The 22,691-nt window shown below is 37.9% G+C and overlaps 1 protein-coding gene across 1 annotated transcript; it reads right to left on the reverse strand.

The window, feature by feature from the left end:
* Nucleotides 1-506: 506 nt before the first annotated feature.
* Nucleotides 507-18,535, reverse strand: baiap2l2a (BAR/IMD domain containing adaptor protein 2 like 2a). Its single transcript, XM_040123732.1, has 14 exons — nucleotides 18,410-18,535; nucleotides 17,771-17,846; nucleotides 15,987-16,073; nucleotides 10,694-10,755; nucleotides 10,512-10,583; nucleotides 10,118-10,198; nucleotides 9,860-9,991; nucleotides 8,319-8,417; nucleotides 6,382-6,451; nucleotides 5,291-5,495; nucleotides 4,389-4,445; nucleotides 3,553-3,748; nucleotides 1,509-1,549; nucleotides 507-1,042 (listed from the first exon to the last, which is right to left on the reverse strand). Exons 1-14 carry the CDS (start codon nucleotides 18,461-18,463, stop codon nucleotides 961-963), a joined length of 1,314 nt encoding a protein of 437 aa, XP_039979666.1. The 5' UTR covers nucleotides 18,464-18,535; the 3' UTR covers nucleotides 507-960.
* Between the last annotated feature and the right edge of the window lie 4,156 nt (nucleotides 18,536-22,691).

Genomic DNA, 22,691 nt, shown 5'->3' on the forward strand with positions numbered 1-22,691 from the left:
ACAATGTAACAGCTTTAACACATTGGTTAAAGTAATTACATGATGCTATAAAGATGGTATTACATAATCCCTGAATGCATTGCATTTTTCATTACATCTCAGCCATATTATTCTATTTTTTCAAAAGATATTACACTGTCTGCCAGAGGTTACATTATCATTTACTACAAGCCCTTTTCCAAAGTACATTTTTAATGCAATTAATATTTAGCAATCAGCTTAATTCACATGTAGACAATGTAGGATTAAAGGGTAGACACAATACAATGGCAATACAAAAATATTGAATATAGAAAAGATCATTAAAGCATTTGCACACTGTGCATGGCATAAAGCATCTATTCCTGAGCAATGAATGACACATCTTACATAAAGGAATATAGATTTTATGTTGCACATCAACAAGCACTGATTTGTAACATCAACTGTACATATCAATTATAATATAATTATAGTACATAATAGTTTATTGCCAAATGGACAATATCCAAGTCATTCACATATCATCTCTCCAGCTGATAGCATTTCAGTGCCAACAAATCAAACATCTCAGAAAAGGGAAGATGATTTAAGGCCAGGTAAGAACAATACAGATATTAGTTTACGTTACATAACCACATTTATATCACAATTATTCATTCATTACTATTTTAAAATCACAGAGCAGAGAACCTGTTATATAAAAAACAAGAACAGACATCATACAATCATTGTAGACGTTGGCTAAAATCAGAGTGCCGAACCAAGAATTCTGAAGTTGTTATTCAAATGTATTTCCTCCTCCTCCTCCTATTTTTGTGCATCTTTGCAGTAGGACTCTATGGCGAACAGAAGTATATGAAAGTATGAAAGCACAACCTCCATCTATGGTCCACTTGCTCAGCCTTTGACCATAAAGAAGGCCAAGGTCCAGAGCAAACTGTTCAGCCCGATGAAAGCATTTGTTTCAAGGTTAAGCTGTCATCTGCGATATAGAATTGGGGCCGATCTGTCATCGGTGGATGTGGGCTTCAACTTAACTGTTGCAAATGGGTTGGTACCCCTTCATAACAGAGAGAGGAAAGGCAAGAAGGAGATATATGTTGAAAGAAGGTGAAAAGAGACAGAGTACAGAAAACCAATATCAAAAAATGCTCTGGCCCACAATGACTGAGCTTAATAACAGAGGTTATAACAAGAGAAATGAGCACTGCATTTCAAACCGTACAAGCATCATCTGGCAAACTCTTCACCTGAGGTGAGAGCGATAACCATGGTTCCCGAACCATTACTCAGCCATTACTGAGATGGTATCAGTAGTAAAATGCACTTCAAACTCTAATGGAAGGAAACCAATTCTGTGCCATTTATATCACTGCCCTCATCTTTTGTTCTCAGATTTAATGGGTTCATGATATACTTCAAAAATCTCATTAGTTTCTCTGGAAGCGAACATGAGCGGCCTCCATTTTAACATCTAACTACCTCAATACACTTTAAAAGCAGAGCCACAGTTACATTATTCTCACCTCGGGAAGAGCTCCGGTTGTGATCCATGTGGATGTGATCTCTGCAGAGAAAGATGAGAAACGTATGGGTGAGTGAGGGCCAGCGAAAACCACAAAATGTAGCCACATGCACTAATGGAGGCTCAACAAGCTCCAGCTCTTGAACCCTCTGCTTTCAGTTGGTCCTCCCACAAGCTGCTCATTGAATAGCTGTGCCTGGCCGCCCCACAGAAAGTGTCCAGTTGACACAAACTTCTTCAATAGAGATGAACAAGTCAAGTCAAGTCAATTGATTCATATAGCGCCAAATCATTAACAGACATGAACAGAAAATGTATCTCTATCACAATGGAAAAATATGTTGTATAAAATTATTATTTAGGGCTGCAACTAACAATTATTTTCATTGCCAAGTAATCTTTTAATTTATAAAATATCAGAGATTAGAGATAAATGTCCATCACAATATCCTACAGAACCCAGGGACAGTCCAAAATCCCCCAAATATTCAATTTATTATATTGTTAAACCAGAAAAAACAGCAAAATCTTACATTCCAGATGCAGGAAATTGCGGCAAATTTTTTGGGCATTTTTGAAATACGGTTCATTGATGATCAAAATAGTTTTCTTTTGATCATTTAATCCATTAATGGATTAATCACTGCAGCCCTATCGTTACTGTTGTAATAAATAATAAATCTGCTTTCTGATTTACATTGTTTGCTTGAGAACAGGTTTCATCGCTAAAATGCTTTGCTGTATTGGTGAAAGGACAGTTTTCTACTGTGAAGACGAATCATTTTTAGAATTTTAGTATAATATCTTTATTGTTTTAATATCAATCAATTAATAAAACAAAATATCAAAGTTTACAAGGGCCTTTCATCACCGTAAGCTCCTTCCTGTCAACATCTCTCTGCATGTTCCTCACAGAAACAGAACAGGCTGGAAATGTGATTAAACAGAACCAAGGAGAGAAGGTTTTGTCACACAGCAACACCCTGAAGTTTGAGCATCTCCACCATAAAATACAGCAATCCAAAAACATAACTAAAAAAAGAGCACACACACGCACACGCATGCACACAACCTCCTTGCACCATACACCATCAGCAGCTGGAGCTTCCTCCCTGCATCCACCAGAAAGATGGATGTGGTGCCATTGAGAACAGCACCTTGCCACAGTGCCCCTGCTGGACAGATTGGCGAACACCATCAAACGTCTACATATATACATATCCATCCTCATTGGAGAAAACATAAAGGTTATCAGTACATTTGAAACCATTAATACACTTCCTACTTGCCCTGAGTTTGTAAGTAAACCAAAAAAAGGCAGACACAATGAGGTATCTTGTTATTGTTTCTAATTATGCATGCTTTGTAAAGGGATAATGAGTTGTTACAAACAGCATTAGTAATGGTTAAAAAATGCTTTAAAGGTCAGTTAAAAACCATTAATAAGAACAGCTTTTGGGTTGCCAGGTAGTACAGACTGTATTTCTAGAAAAGGGTTGCAGACAATCAGTACAAAAAGGCATTTATCAACATCTTCACTTCTAACATCTAGCACTTTTAACTGCAGACTTCATGAATTAAAATCACTTATTAATGGCTTATTAACATTTATAACTGCATACATGATGGATTATTAGAAAGAAGGAAACCAATGAGCATTTTCTAAAGGTTTACCAATATTTAAATCTGCATCATTACTAGATAGAAGGGATGACCACCAGCCAAAGGGATTTTCACAACCTGGCAACCAAAAATATGTCCTTATTGATGTTTTTTAACTGATATGTAAAGCTCTAGTAGCTTATCATTAACCTTAGCCAATAGTTACAACATTACAAAGACATCTTATAAGAAAGTGGTGTCCAAAATGCCTTTAAAAAGACTGCAGAACTATTGTGAGGAAAAATACGGTGAGCGTCCAGCAAACTGCAGACTTATAGAGTTACATCTCAGTGTCCATGTGAAGGCCATGTTCAAAAAAGACTGACATTGTTTTCCTAGAGAGAGTCAATTGATTAATAACGCGCTGATAAGCGATAACATACCTTGTTTTCTGAGTTAGAATAAACCCTTTTGTCGAGAGTGGGTGTGACTGGTTGCATCTCAGAGTCTTTATTTGAAGTCAGGTATGAGAGTGGTGGCGGAGGGGGAGGGGGAGGGGGCGCGGCTCCGCTGTGGCGGCTGCTTCCCGGCTGGTTGAACAGGTTGCTCGTGCTGCTGCTGCTTCGGAGGGTAGAGTTACTGAAACGACACAAAAAATTCTAATGTTTTCATTCTAGAGGAAGTATAATATCTGTTTTTTTTTTCACTTGACACCTGAGCTCTCTTTCTTCCTGAAATGCTCATTATACTTCATGATCAAAGGGAGGATATTATGAATCCAAAAAACGAGTTAAAGCATGTTTTGCTTTGTGAAATATATGAGATTTCACATTTTAGACATTCAGCTGTAGCACGTGTCTGCAGTGACACAGTGAACAAAGTTTTAATTGAAAAGCTCTTATTGGTTTTCCTCACAGCAGTGGGTCACCCAAATATCTTAAATAGTTCAGTTATTCTAATTATTCCTGGCCTGAGTTTCATGATGACCCTCTTTTAAAACAATAGGGCCAGCCTGGAAGAGCAGCAGGTTTGGCAGGCAAATACTTTGCAGTAGGTTTAGCCTTTGATTTATCTCTTCATTCATTCTTAATGGCTGCAAATAAAGAAAAGAATATACGCAATAATTACATAATCCTACAGATGACGAGGACCTAACTTGCATTCTAATGGAAACTTTATCTTTTGCCATGATGTCTATGGTATAATAAGATTCAGTGAGATATGAGCAAACATTTATTCAACAGTCACACTTGCTGAATTCATGTTATTGGATGTTTACCTGGAGTTGGTTGACTTTGGTGGATCATCCACATATGAGGCCGGAAACCATCCCTGACTGAGAATGAAAGTGACAGAAATTAAAGATGACATAAAGTGGATTAGGTGTGGATCTCACCAGGACTTTTAAATTTTGACATATTTAAAATAATTGATAAAGACCGTTACACTTTTTAATACATTTGAATGGTGGTGGTAGTAGATTTGAGTCACACTAGCAATGTGGCTTTAGGAATAGCAGTGTCATGGATCCAATCACTTTGGTCCGGATTGAAACATCTCAGCAACTATTGGACAGATTACCATGAAATTTTGTGCAGACATTCATGGCTACTGACTATAGTGATCGCCTGATTTTTCAACTGGTGCTGTCATCAAAAAATAAAAAATTAACTCCACTACTACAGTTTATGACCAAATAACTGCAATGACATTCCAATTGTCTTCAGCTGTACTTTGTGTTTAGTGCCATTTCGTGCATGCTAACAAGGTAAACATAGAAAACATTATGCTAAACATTATTATGTTAGTGTGTCTTTGTGAGCAGGTTAGCATACTACTGTTCAAATTTAGGACCACCGTGCCTCAGCCTCACAGAGCTATAGTAATCAAGTTTTAGCTTTTTTGTTTGTTCTTTTCCCCTACAACATTTTATTCATTTTCTCTCCATCATTTGCTGAAAGTCTAACAAGTCTCACTGTTTCATATATTATTTTATTTTCTATTTATTCTTAATTACATTACAGCAGTGCAGCAGAAGAAAACATGTAGGTAATGTACAAGTTGTTATTCAAGCAAAAGACATAAACAGGACAGTGGGTACAGGTAGACAGTCAAGACAGACAGGCGCCCCCAAGTCCACACAATTACAGACACACACGCTCACAAGGGGACATCTCCCACCATGAGCTGCTGTCAGCACGTCCGTACAGCCAGCCGTTCCTGGGCTGTTGGACCAGCACAGTGATTGTCTCTCCCTTGGTGAAGGGCAGCAATGTGGGGTTGGAGCCAGCAGGTTTGTGGGCAACCAGGGCCCTGGTAGGTCTTCCTCCGCCAACTCCCACTGAGTCTCCTGCAGAGCGAACAATGCTTCCCTGGGGGGACGGAGCTGGAGAGACGAAAAATGAAACGCACAAAGTGGATGCAGAGACACTAGTTTGCTGAAGCACAAGTTATCTGATAAACTGCAAAGAAGGATCTCTGTTGAAATGATTAATTAAAAATGATAAGTGGCTAAGATTGATTTTTTTGTTCATTATGCCCCTGGTGTTCATGACTCAGAGGGTTAACAGACTACTAAATATCTCACTCTATGCATAATTATTTTGCTTGAATGGCAGATGGAGGATGCAGCTCATTGGATTACACAAAACAAGGTGGCATTGTTTTTCTCTCTAGTGAATGCTATCTGAGATGCTGTAGTGCTACAGACAACACACCTGCAGCATGCAATGTTTCAGAGGGGGAAAAGCTGAATATGAGGAGGAGCACTGTTTTACATCCTGGAGATTGTTTATATTCTGTTTTACATACATTGTTACTGTATCTATTTTTACTCTAGATAAGCGAGCCTCATAATTGGACAGACTGTCACCAGAAGAAAGTACAAAAGGGGAGGTATGACAGTGCACAATGTGCAAAATGTAAAGGGGGAGAGAAAGGTGGATGAGAGAGAGGGAGAGAGAAACAGAGATAAAAGGCTTAAAGAGAGATAAAGCAGCTGGTAGAGTGAAGGAAAGATTACTGATTTACAGGCAGAGGCTGTGCATGAGTTACAGACGAAAATGAATATTACAGAAAGACCTTTATGGTGATAGGCATAACACAAAAAAATGTAAAATGTGAAAAAAATGTCTTTATGATATTGCTGTTAAGTGTTTAAAGCACTTGAACAGCCAAAAGGTTATCATTTTTGATCTTATTTTCTGTGCTCAAGCATGGTGTCAGTAAAGTGACATATTTTCTCATAAAACCTGTTTGAACCAACCACTCACCCCTTGACGGTATTTTACCGAGGGGGAGCTCCTCTCTGCTCTTTCTGATCTCCTCCCTCTTCATCCCCACCTATAAAACCAACAATACACAACACATTATGTGCACAGGTCCAGACAGTAATAACTGCAGTGGTAATTTTAATGTTTATGTAAACACCGGGAAATATTATGGCACTTTTTGTCATAATGGCAATCAGTTAACATTATCAGAATAAACAAAAATCAGTGAGTCATTCAGTTATTCTGTCAGAGCTGAAGCTGGGATCTGCAGTCACAAATGGCAGCTGTAACATTTCCACATTTGAGGACGTCATTACTGAGAAATTATTCATTGTGGCCTCCCTGGAATTACACATTTCGAGAAATATACTATTTTGCTTGCCAAGAGTCAGATAAAAATTGATATCACTCTCGTGTCTGTATGGTAAAGATGAAGTTACACTGCAAAAGGAAAAGTTCAGAAAACTCAAATAACATTTTAAGCTTTGAGTTTATCTAACTTACCATTTTTTCTTCTGTTAACCTATTTCATTTCAAAGTAACAAATCTGTCTTGGTAAAAAATGTGATTTGATTCCTTCTTATTTCTAATTTTATCATTAATTAAGTCAAGCTTTGTTCTTCTGGTCAATTGAACTTGTGAGTTTAGGTTCTGAATGTGATCAATAAAAAAAAGAATAAAGTTTTATTTTTCCTGCCTTCCCCAACTAAAGAGCACAAGTCCACAGAACTGTCTTTCTTTGTAATGAATAACAGATTAAGATTCAAAGTTATCAGGACTCACTCACTTTCCCTGAAACAAGATACTAATTTGATTTGTTGGCACAATTTCATCTTTTACTTTAAAAAGGATCAACATCTTGTAATTGTAATTTATGCCGAAGAATATAAGTTGCAGTTTTTACAGTGTACTGCTAGCAGGCGATTAGCTTAGCTTAGCACAAAGACATTGTAGGATTTGTTGGATACACGGTTGCATATGCTGCAATGAGTAATGTATGTCACACAACTCAAATATCTGCCTGCCTGGCTCACAGGCTTCACACTGTTGCAGACAAGAATAAATCCCACGTTGAACCAAAACAAGCACAGAATCCATGTTAATCCTCTGATTGTTATTACAGCTGGATGCAGGATCTGTTGGGTTCACTGTCATGTCACCTTCCAATGAGGAACAGACTGAGACTGACAGGGTTTATCTAAGGGGCTTCTTTGTTGTTTACTTGAATAGTAATTGCAGCTTTTATACAATGAACCATATGGTTTCGGTTTGTACATCCTTGATGTTGATCCCACCGTTCTGAGGGTGTGTACGTTCAGATGATGTCTAAGGCTCAGATTCAGATCGTTATTCCATAGCTTCAATTGAAGTTAGTTTTCTGGACAGAACAATGCTTATAGCCTTATCACAATCACGTATTCTGTTCTTCCATGCCAGACAATCTGTAGTCTTTGTCTTTCTACTTCAGCTTCAGGTTTAATCCTCGTCAGAAAGATTTTGTCACAAAATCATGCAAGTGTGGCTTCGGATGGTTTCAAATGAAGTCAGGTTCCAAGCTCCTCCACCAGAGGGCAACCCGGTAACAAAAATATTATTGCTAGTTCACTGGTTTCAGAATGACTTACTTTGTGTCTGTGTAGAGAAATTAGAAAAAAAATTGATGCAGATCACACTCAGTTCCATCACCATATGTTTTGTTGTCTAACTTTTGGTTTATAAATTCAGATAAATTCAGTTCTATTCAGTGACTTTAAGACGGATTTTTAAAACGTTTTATGTGGCTCAAGTTCTGTTTCATACTCTTGGAGTGTTGAAAAATTCAAATGCAATCTGACTCTGACTCTGTTTGAATAATTCAGAAAACACGGTCGATTTCAACAAGATTAAAACTGATAACTGGTTGTGGCTGATCGGTATAAACTCTGCCCTGAACTCACAGCGTTGTCCAGAGGAGCGGGATGTCTGGCTTCAGGTTGTCTGGTGATGTTCACCTCCTCTGTCCAGGCGTCAGCTCTCTGCTGGAGTGAACCACCTGTCTGCCCCACAACACACACACAAAGAGAAACAAATGTATAAAAAACACTTCTTTTCGTCATTCTTGAGTGAGTGTTCAAATGGTCAGCAGCTTAAGTCAGAGCAACTTATGTCAATACTCATTTGGCCATAAAACTCAAATATTTACTCAAACGTGTGTTTAGTGTGCCACTACGAGACAAGAGATGTACTGTAAATCATTTTTATCCACATATGATTAACAGTGGCCTGCTTCTTTTATGTTTGCATGTAAGTACTGTTGCTGTTGTTGCCGCAGTATAAAATATCATCAGCAGCCTATTTTGTGAGACACCGATCTGTTCTGGTCAAACAGGATGCAGCAGCAGGATTAAAACGTTCAAGGGTATGGAAGCCCATTGCTGCCGAAAAAAAAAATGAAAAAGAAAAATTATGAAAGAAAAGTCAAGACTTGACCTTGATTTTTTATCTCCTAGGTTTTACTTTTGATCATATTTTTGAGTTAATAAGTCACAATTGTGACATAAATAAAATTGAAATGACAAAAGTTGTACTTTATAATTTTTATGTAATAATTTTATCATCATCTTGACTTTCCATGAGCATTTTTATTTTTATCAGGACTAACTTATTATCTGTTTATTTTCTTCTTTTCGGGTTGGAAATGGGCTTCCATACATTCTTGTGTCATTTTAAATGAAGGGGATAGTTTGTCTGTGTTATTCATTTTGGAAACACATTTGACTTGATTTTAGTGCTGTTCAAACTGTACACACGGTCGCATGGTTTGCATGCCTTCATGTGTGGGCAGTATAAGATGTTACGTCATTGGAATGAGCCTTGTATTTACATTTATACCTACAGTAGATTTTTTTTGTTTTAAATCACGTAAAGGTTTTGACTTTAATGACATATGAAAGGGAAAACGTACGGTTTTTTAGAAGGCCAAACATTTTCGGTGCAAGGCTGTATTTGGCCCAAGGGTTGCTGTTTACCAACTACTATTGTTGCCTGCAGTATGAGTACAGAGGGTTAAACAAACAAATATTTATGTGTTAGTTCAATTGCTATAGTCCTGAATTACTGGTACAATCTCAAAGGGCTTCATCACAGCCTCATTATTTAAACTATAAGTTAAAACAACCAGGCTTCAATGCCCCAAAAGTGTCAAGATACGGGTCAAGAAGCAGTCCTAAATATATTTCTCAGTGGGTTTTGTTAGTTTAACAGTACCAACTGGATTTGGTTCACTGCAAAAAAAAAAATTGTCAGCCACAGTAAAATGTTAGATTACGTCAGTAGAGTGGTCCCTGAGTTCAGACACACGACCTGTTAGAGCGGCATCAGCCCTGAATCTGTGTACCTCATATGCTGCTGCTCGGTGGTTAACCCTCATTATAAAGGAGGGGGAATTCCCTGTGGGAAACAATGAATTCACAGATGCTATTCAAAGTAAGCTGTATACCTTATCCATGAGGTGGGCGATGGACTTTATCAGTCCACAGTGTTTCTCAGCCAGGAAGCGGTATCTCCTCTCCTCCTCCTTCAGAGCCTCTCCATGGCTCTCCCTGAGGAACTGCACATACTCAATACAGTCCTGAAAATACACATAATTGACAGCACATATATATATATATATACAGTACAAGGACACACACATGTACAAATGTACTGAATTTTCTCCCTATGATGCAGAAAGAAAGAATGTGAGAAACACAAAGACCTGGTTGATTCCTCTCCTCAGATTTCTCTCCAGAGCTGCTGCATGGTGGTGGACTTCCGTCTCATAGTGATTCCTGCTGCCCTGCATAACAGAGAATTCACATCACGTCTGTGTAAAATCACCTCATTCATCCAGGAACTGTAATACAGTATTAGGCCAAAATGAGCAATGCAGTGGATGTGTCTGTGAGGTAAGTGTGCTATATTGCTATATTAATTAATTGGATAACTCACTCCAGGGCCACACAACCTATTCGAAGGTCCAAAATTATTCCCATGATACCCAGCAGTGATTATTTTAATTTTCATTCCTGAACATAATTATAAGATAACTGCTTGTCAATCTGTAAGAGTCTCTTGCGACCTTGTGGTGCCCCTGCTTGGCCCTCACTCACTGAAAGGTAATCTTTGTCCAGTCTAATGTTGTTTTCCATCTCCTGAAGAATCTCAATACTGAACCATTGGAACTAGAAGGAGACACACAAAACCATATTATAAACACATGAGAAAATTAACCAGATGGGGTAAGATCACGCTCAAAAGATGTGATGGACAGATGAGTGTTGATGTAACTTACTACTCCATCCAGCTCCAAGGTGAGTCTTCTTTGGCTCTCAGAGATCTGAATCAGGACATCTCCTTTAAGTCAAGTGCATTACATGTTACTTTATAAACAATATATTACTCGAAAACAATAAAATGAATTATGCAATATAATATATTTATCTTTAGTTTATCCACATACACTCATTAAATTATTTAACACTCTCACACACCCACACTCCAGATGGCACACACACAAAGTCACAGTTACACAGTGTGATACCTAGATGAAAAACATTAAAATGTTTGCCTCAAATAAAAAGCAACTCTTTCTAATATGAGGTCAGACTATGATGATGGTAATGTATTTTTTTTGCCTATTTTCTAAAGTGTGTTCTGGGTCATACGAGCAAATCTGACCACTGAAGACACTTTCTGTCCTCCTCTAGGACTGTGTGGAAGCTTCCATTTCCACGGCCAAAGGCAGGATGCCAGATCTTAACTAAGCACAAACAGACCTTGAGCTCTGCTCATTTTAAGGGCGACATATTGCTCGGGATGGTAAGTGTGTTCAATAACACACTATGTTCTCATTTTTGGTTTGCTTAATATCTCTTCTGAAAATTTTTCTTTATAATATTCAGATAGCAGTTATTTAAAATAACTAACACAACAAGGCAACTTATTTCTGAATATATACTATGAAGCAAATTTAGAGAGTAACTCTGCGTGTTCTCTTGCGCATGGATAATTGTTTGAGCAATGCCAATAAAACATTTGTGTAGTAAGTATATTGTCAGGCATGTTAATTACTCTATTGCACAGCATCAGCATGTCAACCTTTTGTATGATTTCACATCCTATATCACCAAATACGGACAATTTGGGGATCATTTCATGCAAACCCAAAAAGCAACGCATAGCTCTGTCTTGCACTTTCTCACTTTTTTGTTCGTCTACAACCCCAAATCCCTGCAGCACATCCAAAATTGGACAGACACAAACACTTTAAACACTTGCATGTACGTATTGTAACCAGGATTTTTACAAAGCTTACCCTTATTTAGAACGGCCCCTGGAGCCCTACCAGCAGAGTCTGGCAGAAACATATTTTGGAGGGGAGGAGGACTTTAAAACAGTTACAGCCTTTTAATGAACATTATGTGTACAAAACACATCATGTGCCTAGATTGTTGTTATGATAATCAACTTGTAGAGAGTGAAACTGTCTTGAATATCTATTCAATAACAGAAAACACTGGGTCAACATTATGTATAGGCTATGTATGTATGTATATATAGCTCAACCAATGGCTTGCTGGGGCTGAGACCGATATCGATATTTAAGAATAAATGTGAGGGCAGATGTCATTTTTCCTGTTTGTAAATAAGGACTAACAGAGTTACGGAAGCTTACTATGTTAGTATATGTGAATGTTCCAGTACGAGACTGGGGATGTGAATGATAGGCTATCCACACAACATAAAGGCCTGCTTTATGGCTGCATGAAAGATGGTGTTGTTTGAGGCCCGCAACCTACTATTTGCGGCCAACTGATATAGTCTGTGGACATCTGTTAAAAGAAAGCAGTCTAAAAACTTAAACAGTCTCTTCATCATGGATCCTAAGACACAGATATATACAGTACTATGGACAGTCACTGAAGTGAGGGGGCCTTTGGTAGTTTGAGTCCTTGCACCTTATGGAGCTTGGAGTTTACTGATTTGTTGTATGTCTTTAACAATGTGGGACCGGGATGTGCATGTAGTAAAACAAGATAGTGACTGAGGGGTCAGACCAGGAAACATTTTGTCTTTGTCCTTAAACTTTCAGGAGAAAAAACTCTGTTCGCTCCTTCTTACAAATAAATAGATGTTTGTTTTTTTTTGTTTTTTGGGAACTCATTAAGCACAAATGTACTGTCAATATTTTGCCATAGTGCTTTTACCATAAATTCATGAATTTTCACAATGAATTAGAAGGGAGTTGTTAAATTTGTTAGAGTTGTTAGAGTTGTTAAATGCCATCCCATGTCGTTGAGGATATCGAACTGTCCACTGTTGCAAAACAACGTCAATCTATATCAACATCTACAAATTTAACATCAGTAATGTGAACAAAGACAACATCGGAAAGTTTGAAAACAATGAAACTGCAACACAGTCTCAAGTTGATCTTCAACCGACTGCGAAGTACGACTGCTCTCTTTGTTGCCATTCAGTATCTTTACTGAGCTGAAATGGACAGACAAAGAAACCAGGTAAGATTTTCTCATTTGACCTGGAGAAACTTCTTCATTCATCACTGTGCCTCTCAAAGCCTGCCAAATTTTCCCTGCTATGTTGTCCACAGCTTTAATACATTTTCATACAATTGTTGAGTTAATGCTACAAAATTTTCTCATATCCAGTAAACCATATTGAGAAATACAGTACTTCTAATATATTTTGATAAAAATACAAATAGAAAAGGAGGATTTTATGATTGCAGTACTGTTTCTTGGGCAAAATTGTGTCAAAATTTCTCTCAAAATACCCAAACAGATTACTCTTGCTGTCAGTGTCTCTAATCAATGGATTAAAAATGAAAAAAAAAGGGAAATTTGCATTGTAACATAACTAGCATGTATAAGATCTGATGAAAAACTTTTGACCAAAACGGTTTCACTTAAATAATCTACAGTAAACCAAACCTAACCCCTAATAAACTCAACTGAAACTGAAAATAGATGTGGCAGCATTTCTGGGGTAATTTTGAGGTAAAATATTTTAAAAATCTAAAAATAAAGTAAAAACCAAACACTTTTAGTACACTGTTGTCTCAAAAAGGTCTGGTTTTCATAGTATATGCATGAATTACAGTTGTTGGCTGTGACTGCAGCGCAAGCTGCAGCACACCGTACAGGGCTTCAGAGACGCCCTCTATACAGCAATGAGTGTGAGATTAAGTCTCTGAAAGATGAAAACAAGGCTCTAAAAGAGCAAGTTAACCTGCTGGAAAGTGGACAGAAAGCGTATATAGACTGCCTGGCCCTGCTCGCTCAAAAACAGCAGCAGGAGAACAAGGTTCAAAAGGAACTGGAGGAGAGCAAGGTTCAAAAAGAACAGGAGGAGAACAAGGTTCAAAAGGAACCGGAGGAGAAAGAGGTTCCTAAAGGGCAGGAGGAGACCGAGATTCAAAAGTAACTGTAGGAGAAAAAGGTTCAGAAGAAGAAGGAGGAGAACAAGACTCAAAAAGAACAGGAGCAGAACAAGGTATAAAATGAACCGGAGGAGAACAAGGTTCAAAAAGAACAGGAGGAGAACAAGGTTCAAAGGCAACCAGAGGAGAAAAGGGTTCCTAAAGAACAGGAGGCAAACAAGCCTCAAAAGGAACAGGGGGAGACCGAGATTCAAAAGGAACCAGAGGAAAAAAAGGTTCAGAACAAGAAGGAGTAGAACAAGGTTCCAAAAGAACAGGAGGAGACCAAGGTTCAGAAGCAAGAAAAGATGGAGAACAAAGACAATGAGAAGGTGGAGGAAGAGACAAAGAGGAGTGAAGGTAAACAAATTAATGAAAAAAAAGAAAAGAAGCAAAAGAAGAACAGGGGTTAGCTACAGCAGATCATCCCTACCCCTGAAACCCCAGCCCCTTTCCCCTTTCTCCCTTCCTACCTTACCCACTCCCCCCTTCCCCATTCCTACCCTTTATCCAACCCCCACCCCTTTCTCCCCCACCCCTTACCCCTTACCCACTCCCCAAAACAACCCCTTCACTCCCCACCTCCCATCCATCCCTCCTTGTGCATGTATAACATATTGTAAATGTGTACACTGTTCAATACAGTTGTGCCGAATTGAACTACATCTGCCAGTGTTTGCCTCTCTGAATATAAATACAGGATTTATGGCTCTTATCAAGTAGTACAGTAGTACAATATTTGTTTCGGAGGAAGAGATCATATATAATAATGTTCTCTTTCTGTCTTTAAATGCTTTATGTCACTTTTTTTAGACTTCAAGTAGACAGCAGGAGTTAACGTATCACTGTGAATCTTGGAGTTTTCTCTGGGAAATTTCCTTAAACTGTTTGTGACTCATTTTGGTGATCAAATTAGGCTTTATGCTCTGAAAGAGCACTGGGTTGCCACGGTTCACTCGGACAACAGAGAGGGTGAAAAGTAAAATTGGATTGTTTGGATGATATTATCAAAAAAGCCCTACTCCTAATGGTAACACCCTGAATCACCTGTGTTCACTGTTCTAGAAATATTTCCATCTCTGGCCATTTGTTATTCCAAAAGCAGTATACCATAAAATAATACACCCCTATCCACATACTTTTCCTTACTTTTAGTTTGGGGCTTTTCTGTGGTTTGGGCTGTATGTTCTTTCATTCAAATTAAGGGAATTGCCCTTTAATTTAGTGCCACTACGCTACATTGTCACTAATGTAGTGACGCTTTCTTTTGTATAAGATAGCTGAAAATATAATGAGTGGATTACTAAGAATTTCTTTAAAGACCTCAAGGATGAAGCCCAATGTTTTGTCACTCTGTTAACTTTCCAGACCTGAACATAAGTATAACTGTCCTGCAAAGAAGATGGCAGAGGAAAGAGCAGGCTGTGAGAACGAGCACGACAGGTCTGTTTGTTAGAACATACTAAAATATCTTCAAGTAGCAGTTATTTTTTTTATCTTAAGTAATTTCTTAGATAAAGTCGCGCACAAACAAAGACACAAATAAAACAATGCTCACGCAGTTTAAAGCGGCTGTGTCTATTATTCAAGTTCCCTGTTGGTATCTGATAACCACTCTGTCAGCGCTCAGCTTGAAGTCACGTAAAAACACCCTCAAACATAGGCTACATTATGTTGCAGGTTAACTTTGAAGCATTCAAAAGAAATCTAATTAGACAGTTCTGCCCCGTTTTTGCGATCGACTCGACCTGAGCCTAATACAAATATTGTTTCAGTTTGAGCTGCAGGTCAAACTCTTTTCCTCTTTATGGAGACTAAATGTTACAGACACTTTGAAATACACGCATTCAGTACTTTCTCACTGTATGTTGTGTACATTTAAACATCAAAGAGCATAGTAATCACACGCGCACACACACACACTTTAGTAATAGGAAGAATAATAAAGTACCACCTGAGGGTAAACTTTGGTCTCCATGATTCGGAGGAACAGTGTTTGATTTGTTTAATAAATGGCCATAAACACATCAAGGACAAAATGCTCCTATCCTGGACTTTAGGTACAGAAATAAAGTCTTTGCATCTCCACTCATTAGTCATGAGATTTCACAAGCCAACTGTGCATTAATTGTGTGTGTACACATACCTAGGGAGCGTGAGGACTTGGTGTGGAAGTCCTTCTCTCCGATCTTAGAAAGTGTACTGAAGTAGGCCTCACTTGTTACAGCAAGAGCTGAAACACACACAAATACACACAAATTGAAATGCAGTTTTTTTTTTTCTTTTTTGGCACATTTCATTTCCCAGCCATTGAAATATAAAAGCAGGCAAAAAGAGTCATCAATAACAAACAAAAGGGAAATTATTGCATGACTCAAATTTAAATTTCCAAACACACAAACATCTGTGTGCAATATTCAACTGTGTTGTACAACTTCTGAGACAACAAAATTGCAGTTTAGCATTTAACCAGAAGTGTTAAAAGCTGTAAAGTGCAGATTAATATGCATATGTATAGTGATATATAAATAACAGAGACAGGTACATATCAATGCCCTAAGATATACACATTATGAACAGTATTAACAGTGTGAACAGAGTGAAATGAATACACCAAGATATAGCAGCTCTACTGCAGTTGCTATCTGTTAAGGAGTGTTTGAGAAGTCCTGCCCTTAGACTAAAGTGGATTCCACTTTATAAATAAGTTTTCCTTAACACCTTAAGGAACACCTTAACACCCACTACTGACGCTGCTTTATTTCCGCTCTACAAAGCCAAAAGGCAGAAACTACAAACAATATCTAGCCAAAATTATATTCAGAGTAAATTTCGATATCTGTTTTAACATATCAATTGTTAGTCAAACGTACAATTTAAAAGAAAACAGCATGTTAAATATCTTGTACTACAAAACACAACAGTGGTTAAGCTACTTTAAATATGAACAGAATTGACTACCTGTTTGAGGAATAGATTTTTTTTAATGCACGAGGAGAATCTAAACATTACTACCTTGGCTAGAGCTCATTAACATGTCCTGGAGTTATGGCTCTACTCCGAACACACAGAGGGAGCTTATAGTCTCTGTGCAGGTGGCAACAAGACACATCATAATCTGCATTTTATGTCTGCAAGGCTTTTGGTGCAGGGGTGCTGCTATGAATCAGCTGCTGAAGATATAGCATCAGCGTTCTTGTATTTATTAAACCAAACACCTATAATATAATATAATATAATATAATATAATATAATATAATATAATATAATATAATATAATATAATATAATATAATATAATATAATATAATATAATATAATATAATATAATATAATATAATATAATATAATGTGTACAAGCACCACCATTAGAAAAACTGCTTCTGTAGCGGAATTTCATTTGCTTTTTCTTAAAGGTCTTTCACATTTAATGTATTGCACAGGGATAAAAGGTGATTATGGAGAGGATAATTAAGACATAAAATATAGACGTAATGACTGTACATTCAGGTTCAAATTAAAAGTTTAAACCCGGTAATGACCTCTTCTTTTTCTCTGAGGACTTATAGCAAATATAAATAGAGGCCACTGTAGAGCGCATCAATAAATCCAAAACTGTTAAGTCAAGACTATATTTGGCATCCTTAATCCCTGCCTCTGTACATGGAGATCAAATGTAGTTATAGTCCTGTTTGTCTGTTGACAGTGTTGTCATATCAACCTCTATAGGCCTTGGTTACAAGTCCATAACCAAGGCTATAACAGCACCAGGATATTCCCAAAGCAAATAGACTTTGGAACAAGGCCTAGTGAAATAGATGCCGGACACCTCCCATATTCTGTGTAACACCATTACCGTCCATTTAGTTTATAGTACTTATAAAGATAGGTGTGTATACCCCTATTCACGGGTTCTTTCTTTCTTTCTTACCCTTGAAAGCCTGGACATAGCTGTTTCCCAGTGAAACCAACTTCTGCAGGCTCGGGTTGAACTCATACATCAAATTCTGTGTGGGAAACACAAACACACACACACACACACACACACACACACACACACACACACACACACACACACACACACACACACACACACACACACACACACACACGCAGACTCTGTTAAATTTTAAAGGCCAGAGAAATTTTAAGACCCACCTAAAAATCAATAAGATTCATCTTTAATTCATCCCCACACACACACACACACACACACACACACTCAACACTGGAGCACAGACAAGCTAAGAGTCATATCCCTTGTGTTATCAAGGGAAGCAAATACTCCTTGAGTTTAAAACTGACTTTGTGAATTCACATCATGTTTGCTTGGCAGAAATTACGTAAAGAGGTTTAACTGAGTTTTACTCCTCTGTAGCAAAGAAAAGTTTCCATGTTCTCCAGAAACTGTCTCAGTTTCCCAAAGAGTCTCTTGAGAAGAAATCAAAACCCAGGACAGACCACTGTTGCTCGTTAAACTACTCTGGTTATTTATTGCACCCATCTGCCTCACAGGTAAGCTTGTTATCTAATTTGAGCCATTGGCCCACACACAGTATCTGTTACTTACCGAGTAAATCCCCAAGGTGGAGCGATGCAACTGATCACTGTTCAACCTTGACATGTTTCTATCCAGAATAGTGCAACTGTCAATGAAACCTTGAGAGGGTCTGCAGGTCTTAAATCATCCAGCGAATGTACCACAGCTTCAGAGAGAAAAGCGAGTCAATCGTATTGGACTGGATGTGGAGTTGACGAGAGGAGGCAGCTCAGTGTGGTGGTAATCGACACCACTGTGGCCTGAGAAAGACTGGAGTAAATAATTAAACACAGCTCTACCATAAAACAAACTGACATAAGCTGTAAACCCTAACTCTCTGGACTTGTGTGTCTGAGTGCGTGTGTTTCCTACATTGAATGAACAGAGATATGTTTTCACACTGAAACATAGAAAATAAACATATATATATATATATATATATATATGTATGATAACATTTTAAAGAATAAGCTGGTTATTATTCTAGATTTTTCTTTTTGTCAACAAACCATGTATAAGTGCATAAGTGCCTGGGAATAACCTGCACAGGGAGCCGTGGAGCCAGCATAAATCCTGTTTCTGAGGAAAATGTAGGTGAAAAATGAGTCTTCTAAACACATGGAGATATAAAGCACCTGAGTCAGCAATATCTGCTGTATATCTGCAGTAACACTTGTTTTTACATTTCAATACTACTACTAATAATAATAATGTGTGGACAGTGTCCTTGAGTTTTGCCTCTGGTGTGTATGCATAGACTGTCCTCTCTCCAGATGTTTGTGGGCTGTTATGTGGCTCAGGCCCTTCCTGTTTTGGTGGAAGCTGGAGATTGCTCGAGGAGTTCCTGGATTCATATTCATCATATACTTCACAATGCATCTACCTAATATTGTCATTCTTATTTTCTATGTTGGAATTCTGCTATTGTTATTTCAATATATTCGGTATACACATCGCCCAATGCATGTCTGTCCACCTTGACAAAGGGCTCCCTCCTCTGGTGCTCTTCCTGAGGTTTCTTACTTTCTAACTTTTAAGGGGAGATTTAGGGATTTTTTCTCATCTAAGGATAGATGGTGTTACATAGTGTAGAGCTGGTGAAGCCCTTTTAAGGGAGTTTCATTGTTCATGATTTTGGGCTATATAAATGAAATTCACTTGACTTGAATTAATATGAAGATGTCACAAAGTGCACTTGTAAATCAAGCAGATTTGGAAATCCATGATTAATAATCCCAATGCTTTAATACAGTAATATCAATAATATTCCTCATTTTTGATTGGTTGATGCAAAATTTGCAAAAATGTGCTAAAAATCCTATAATCCGTACTTTAATCAGTTTATATGTCAAAATCGTACTTGCATAAACTGTACGGGGCAAACAAGAAGGAGTGGTTCACATACATTGTAAACAGAAACTGAATAAAACAAATTAATGGAGTGTATCTTGATCTTTCTTTGTAATTTTCAGTTTTTTTCAAGTGAAAACTGAAGACCTCTGCATCTGTTAAAGAGAAAGACGGGCGAAGAATTGCTCTGCCATATTTACCATGTCTGATCAAAACCATAGATGAGTGGAGAAAAGGTTACTGATTTCTTTCCTTACTTCAATCATCATGTTTTGGCACGAATCCCCAACACCCGACCATGGCTGAAATACACACTGCTGTGCACTGCACTCAGACCCACAGTTCTGATGGATTTATTATTATCAGACTGGGGATTTTTTCTTTCCCTGATAAGTCAGAGTCAGTGAACTCCCCGTGAACTCCTGGCAGAGAGGTGCAGGTGCCGCATGGATGGTGATGTATTCCTTTTGTGAATGCCTGAAGGAGAGTGTGGTAAGTGTGACATGATTTTATTCTATTTTATTTGATGCATATGTGTGAGATAATCCAGACAGGAAGTAAAGAAGAAAACTGCGAAACCTTTGGTTCCCAAGTTATTTGTACAGGGTTTAATAGATTACGGGCATGGGCCGTGGGGGGGGGGGGGGGCTTGTACACTAGATGGCAGCATAAACTAACTAGAGACATGACTGGAATTTTAAACAGTTTCACAACACTCGTTTAAATCTGTCTCGTTCCCTCTTTTTTTATCCCTTCTTTTCTCTTTCTCTTTCTCTTAAACTTTGGTTCAATATTTCAGGTGTGTGAGCACAAACACCCACTGTATACTGAAACTTTCTTAAAGCAAAGGGTACATTGTCAACATATTGACGACTGATTGTAACATATTATCAGAGATCATCAGTGGTACAGGAGGTATTCAGATCATTTACCTGAGTAGAAAGTAACAATACTACAATATAAAAATATTCCATTACAAGTCAATAAAAGTCTTGAATTGGAAATCTTACTTAAGTGAAACCACAAATTTATTTTCATAAAGATGTACTAAAGGTACTAAAAGTATTTTATATGCAGCAGAATGTACCCTGTTATCGTTATAATATTATATGTTATATTACTGAAATATTATTACTGATGCATTAACACGTAGGTTGAATTTTGAGAACTGGCTACTTTTAACTACTATAAATACTGTTACTGGGTAGTTTTATCCATAAAAATAATTATATTTTCATTAACTGATCACGTGTTTTATATGTGAACTCTTCATCTGCAATGTAACTTGTAACTACAGCTGTCAGATAAATTGCTGAGGAGGAGTAAAGAGTACAATATTACCCTGAGGATTGTAGTGGAGTAGAAGTATAAAGCAGCATAACATAGAAGTATTCAAGTACAAGTACCTCAAAAAGTAGCCCAGTGAATGTACTTTTCAGCGCTGTCAACCATTAGTAGCTCTTTGGTGTAAGGATATATTTTACATTCTCCTGCCACATTGGACCTTTAATCAGTTTATTTGATATAAACAACACCCAGAGTAATCAGGCACCAGATACTATCAGAAGATGGAAAAACAACATCAATGTATACAAAACAATGATCCTGAAAAGCTTCAATTTTTCCACATGCCCACATACAGTTTGTGTGTGTGTGTGTGTGTGTGTGTGTGTGTGGTAGAGGCAATGCTTTTAAACTTTCGAGCTGCTCTGACCAAATCCCCAGCACAGATTATGGTTAAAATCGTGTGGAAAATCTGCGCTAGCACAAAAAATAATAATAATTAAAAAAAAATCCCACCAAAGAAAAACTTTAAAGCTCTATCATCACCCTAGCACACAACATAAAGGTCAAGGGTGACTTGGGTGATAAATTGAGCTGATTGACCTGCTGGCCACAGTTTCTCTCACAGAGGCTTTTATAGACATAATAAATAAGCAGTATATCTTGATTATTAACTGGGCAGCAGGGTCAAAAATTCTTCAGCCATACTGGCATTTTGATGCACTTGTACCCTCTATATTATCAAAGCTCTGTGGACTGAAAAGGGAGCGTGCTTCAGTGTTTAGCAATCATTTAGTGCCAATAAGCGAAAGAAAACATAATTTTATACTTGTGTACTTCAATCCCCAAAATGCATTCATGTACAGGCACAGTGTTTACACTTTCATCATCATAAAATAATGAAATAAAATCCCTTTAGAGCCACGAGCAGCACTATAATTAACGATGGGACCATTACAGTGACAAGCATGAGGAAAAATAACCACAATAAGAACTCACACTACTGCTGCAAAGCTATTTACAGGCACAAAAAAACAAAAACAAAAACGCCACTAGTGCCATTTAGTGTAGAAGCTGAACACAGATATTTGGAGTTCAGACATCACTGTTAATCATATGTGAGGATGTGATTGCTCCGTATTTACTTTTCCCAGGCTCTTGTCCCCATTTCTACGGGAGCACTCAGCACCCCTACTTTACTATTCTGTGGTATTCAGTGAAGACTGAGAGCTGGAGCTATTTTCTGCTGCAGACATGTCGGTTGTCTCATGCCTTCTCCCTCACACATCTTACATTAGAAATCTCAGTGCCTGTGACTTCAAGAAGTCTTATCTTAAATCCCCCTTGTTACTTGTGTGAGAATGCTCATCACACACTAATTTTATACACACGAAAGCTACTTCCCTCACACAGTGAAGATGTTGCCCACACCTTTGTCTGTGTGTGTGTGTGTTTGTGTGTGAGTGTGTGTGTGTGTCATTTTCTCTCACCGGATCTCTCTCATGCCCACTCATAAATGTATTTTTCAATTGCATGTGCTCGTGTGTGTGTACATCAAAACTGAGATTATCATGTATTTTTACAGGCAAGCAGGGTTTAATGAAACTCAACAAACAGCACCGGGCATCATGCTCTGCAACACACACACACACACACACACACACACACACACACACAC

This window comes from Xiphias gladius, chromosome 3 (assembly GCF_016859285.1).
Source record: "Xiphias gladius isolate SHS-SW01 ecotype Sanya breed wild chromosome 3, ASM1685928v1, whole genome shotgun sequence".
NCBI classification, from domain to species: Eukaryota; Metazoa; Chordata; class Actinopteri; order Istiophoriformes; family Xiphiidae; genus Xiphias; species Xiphias gladius.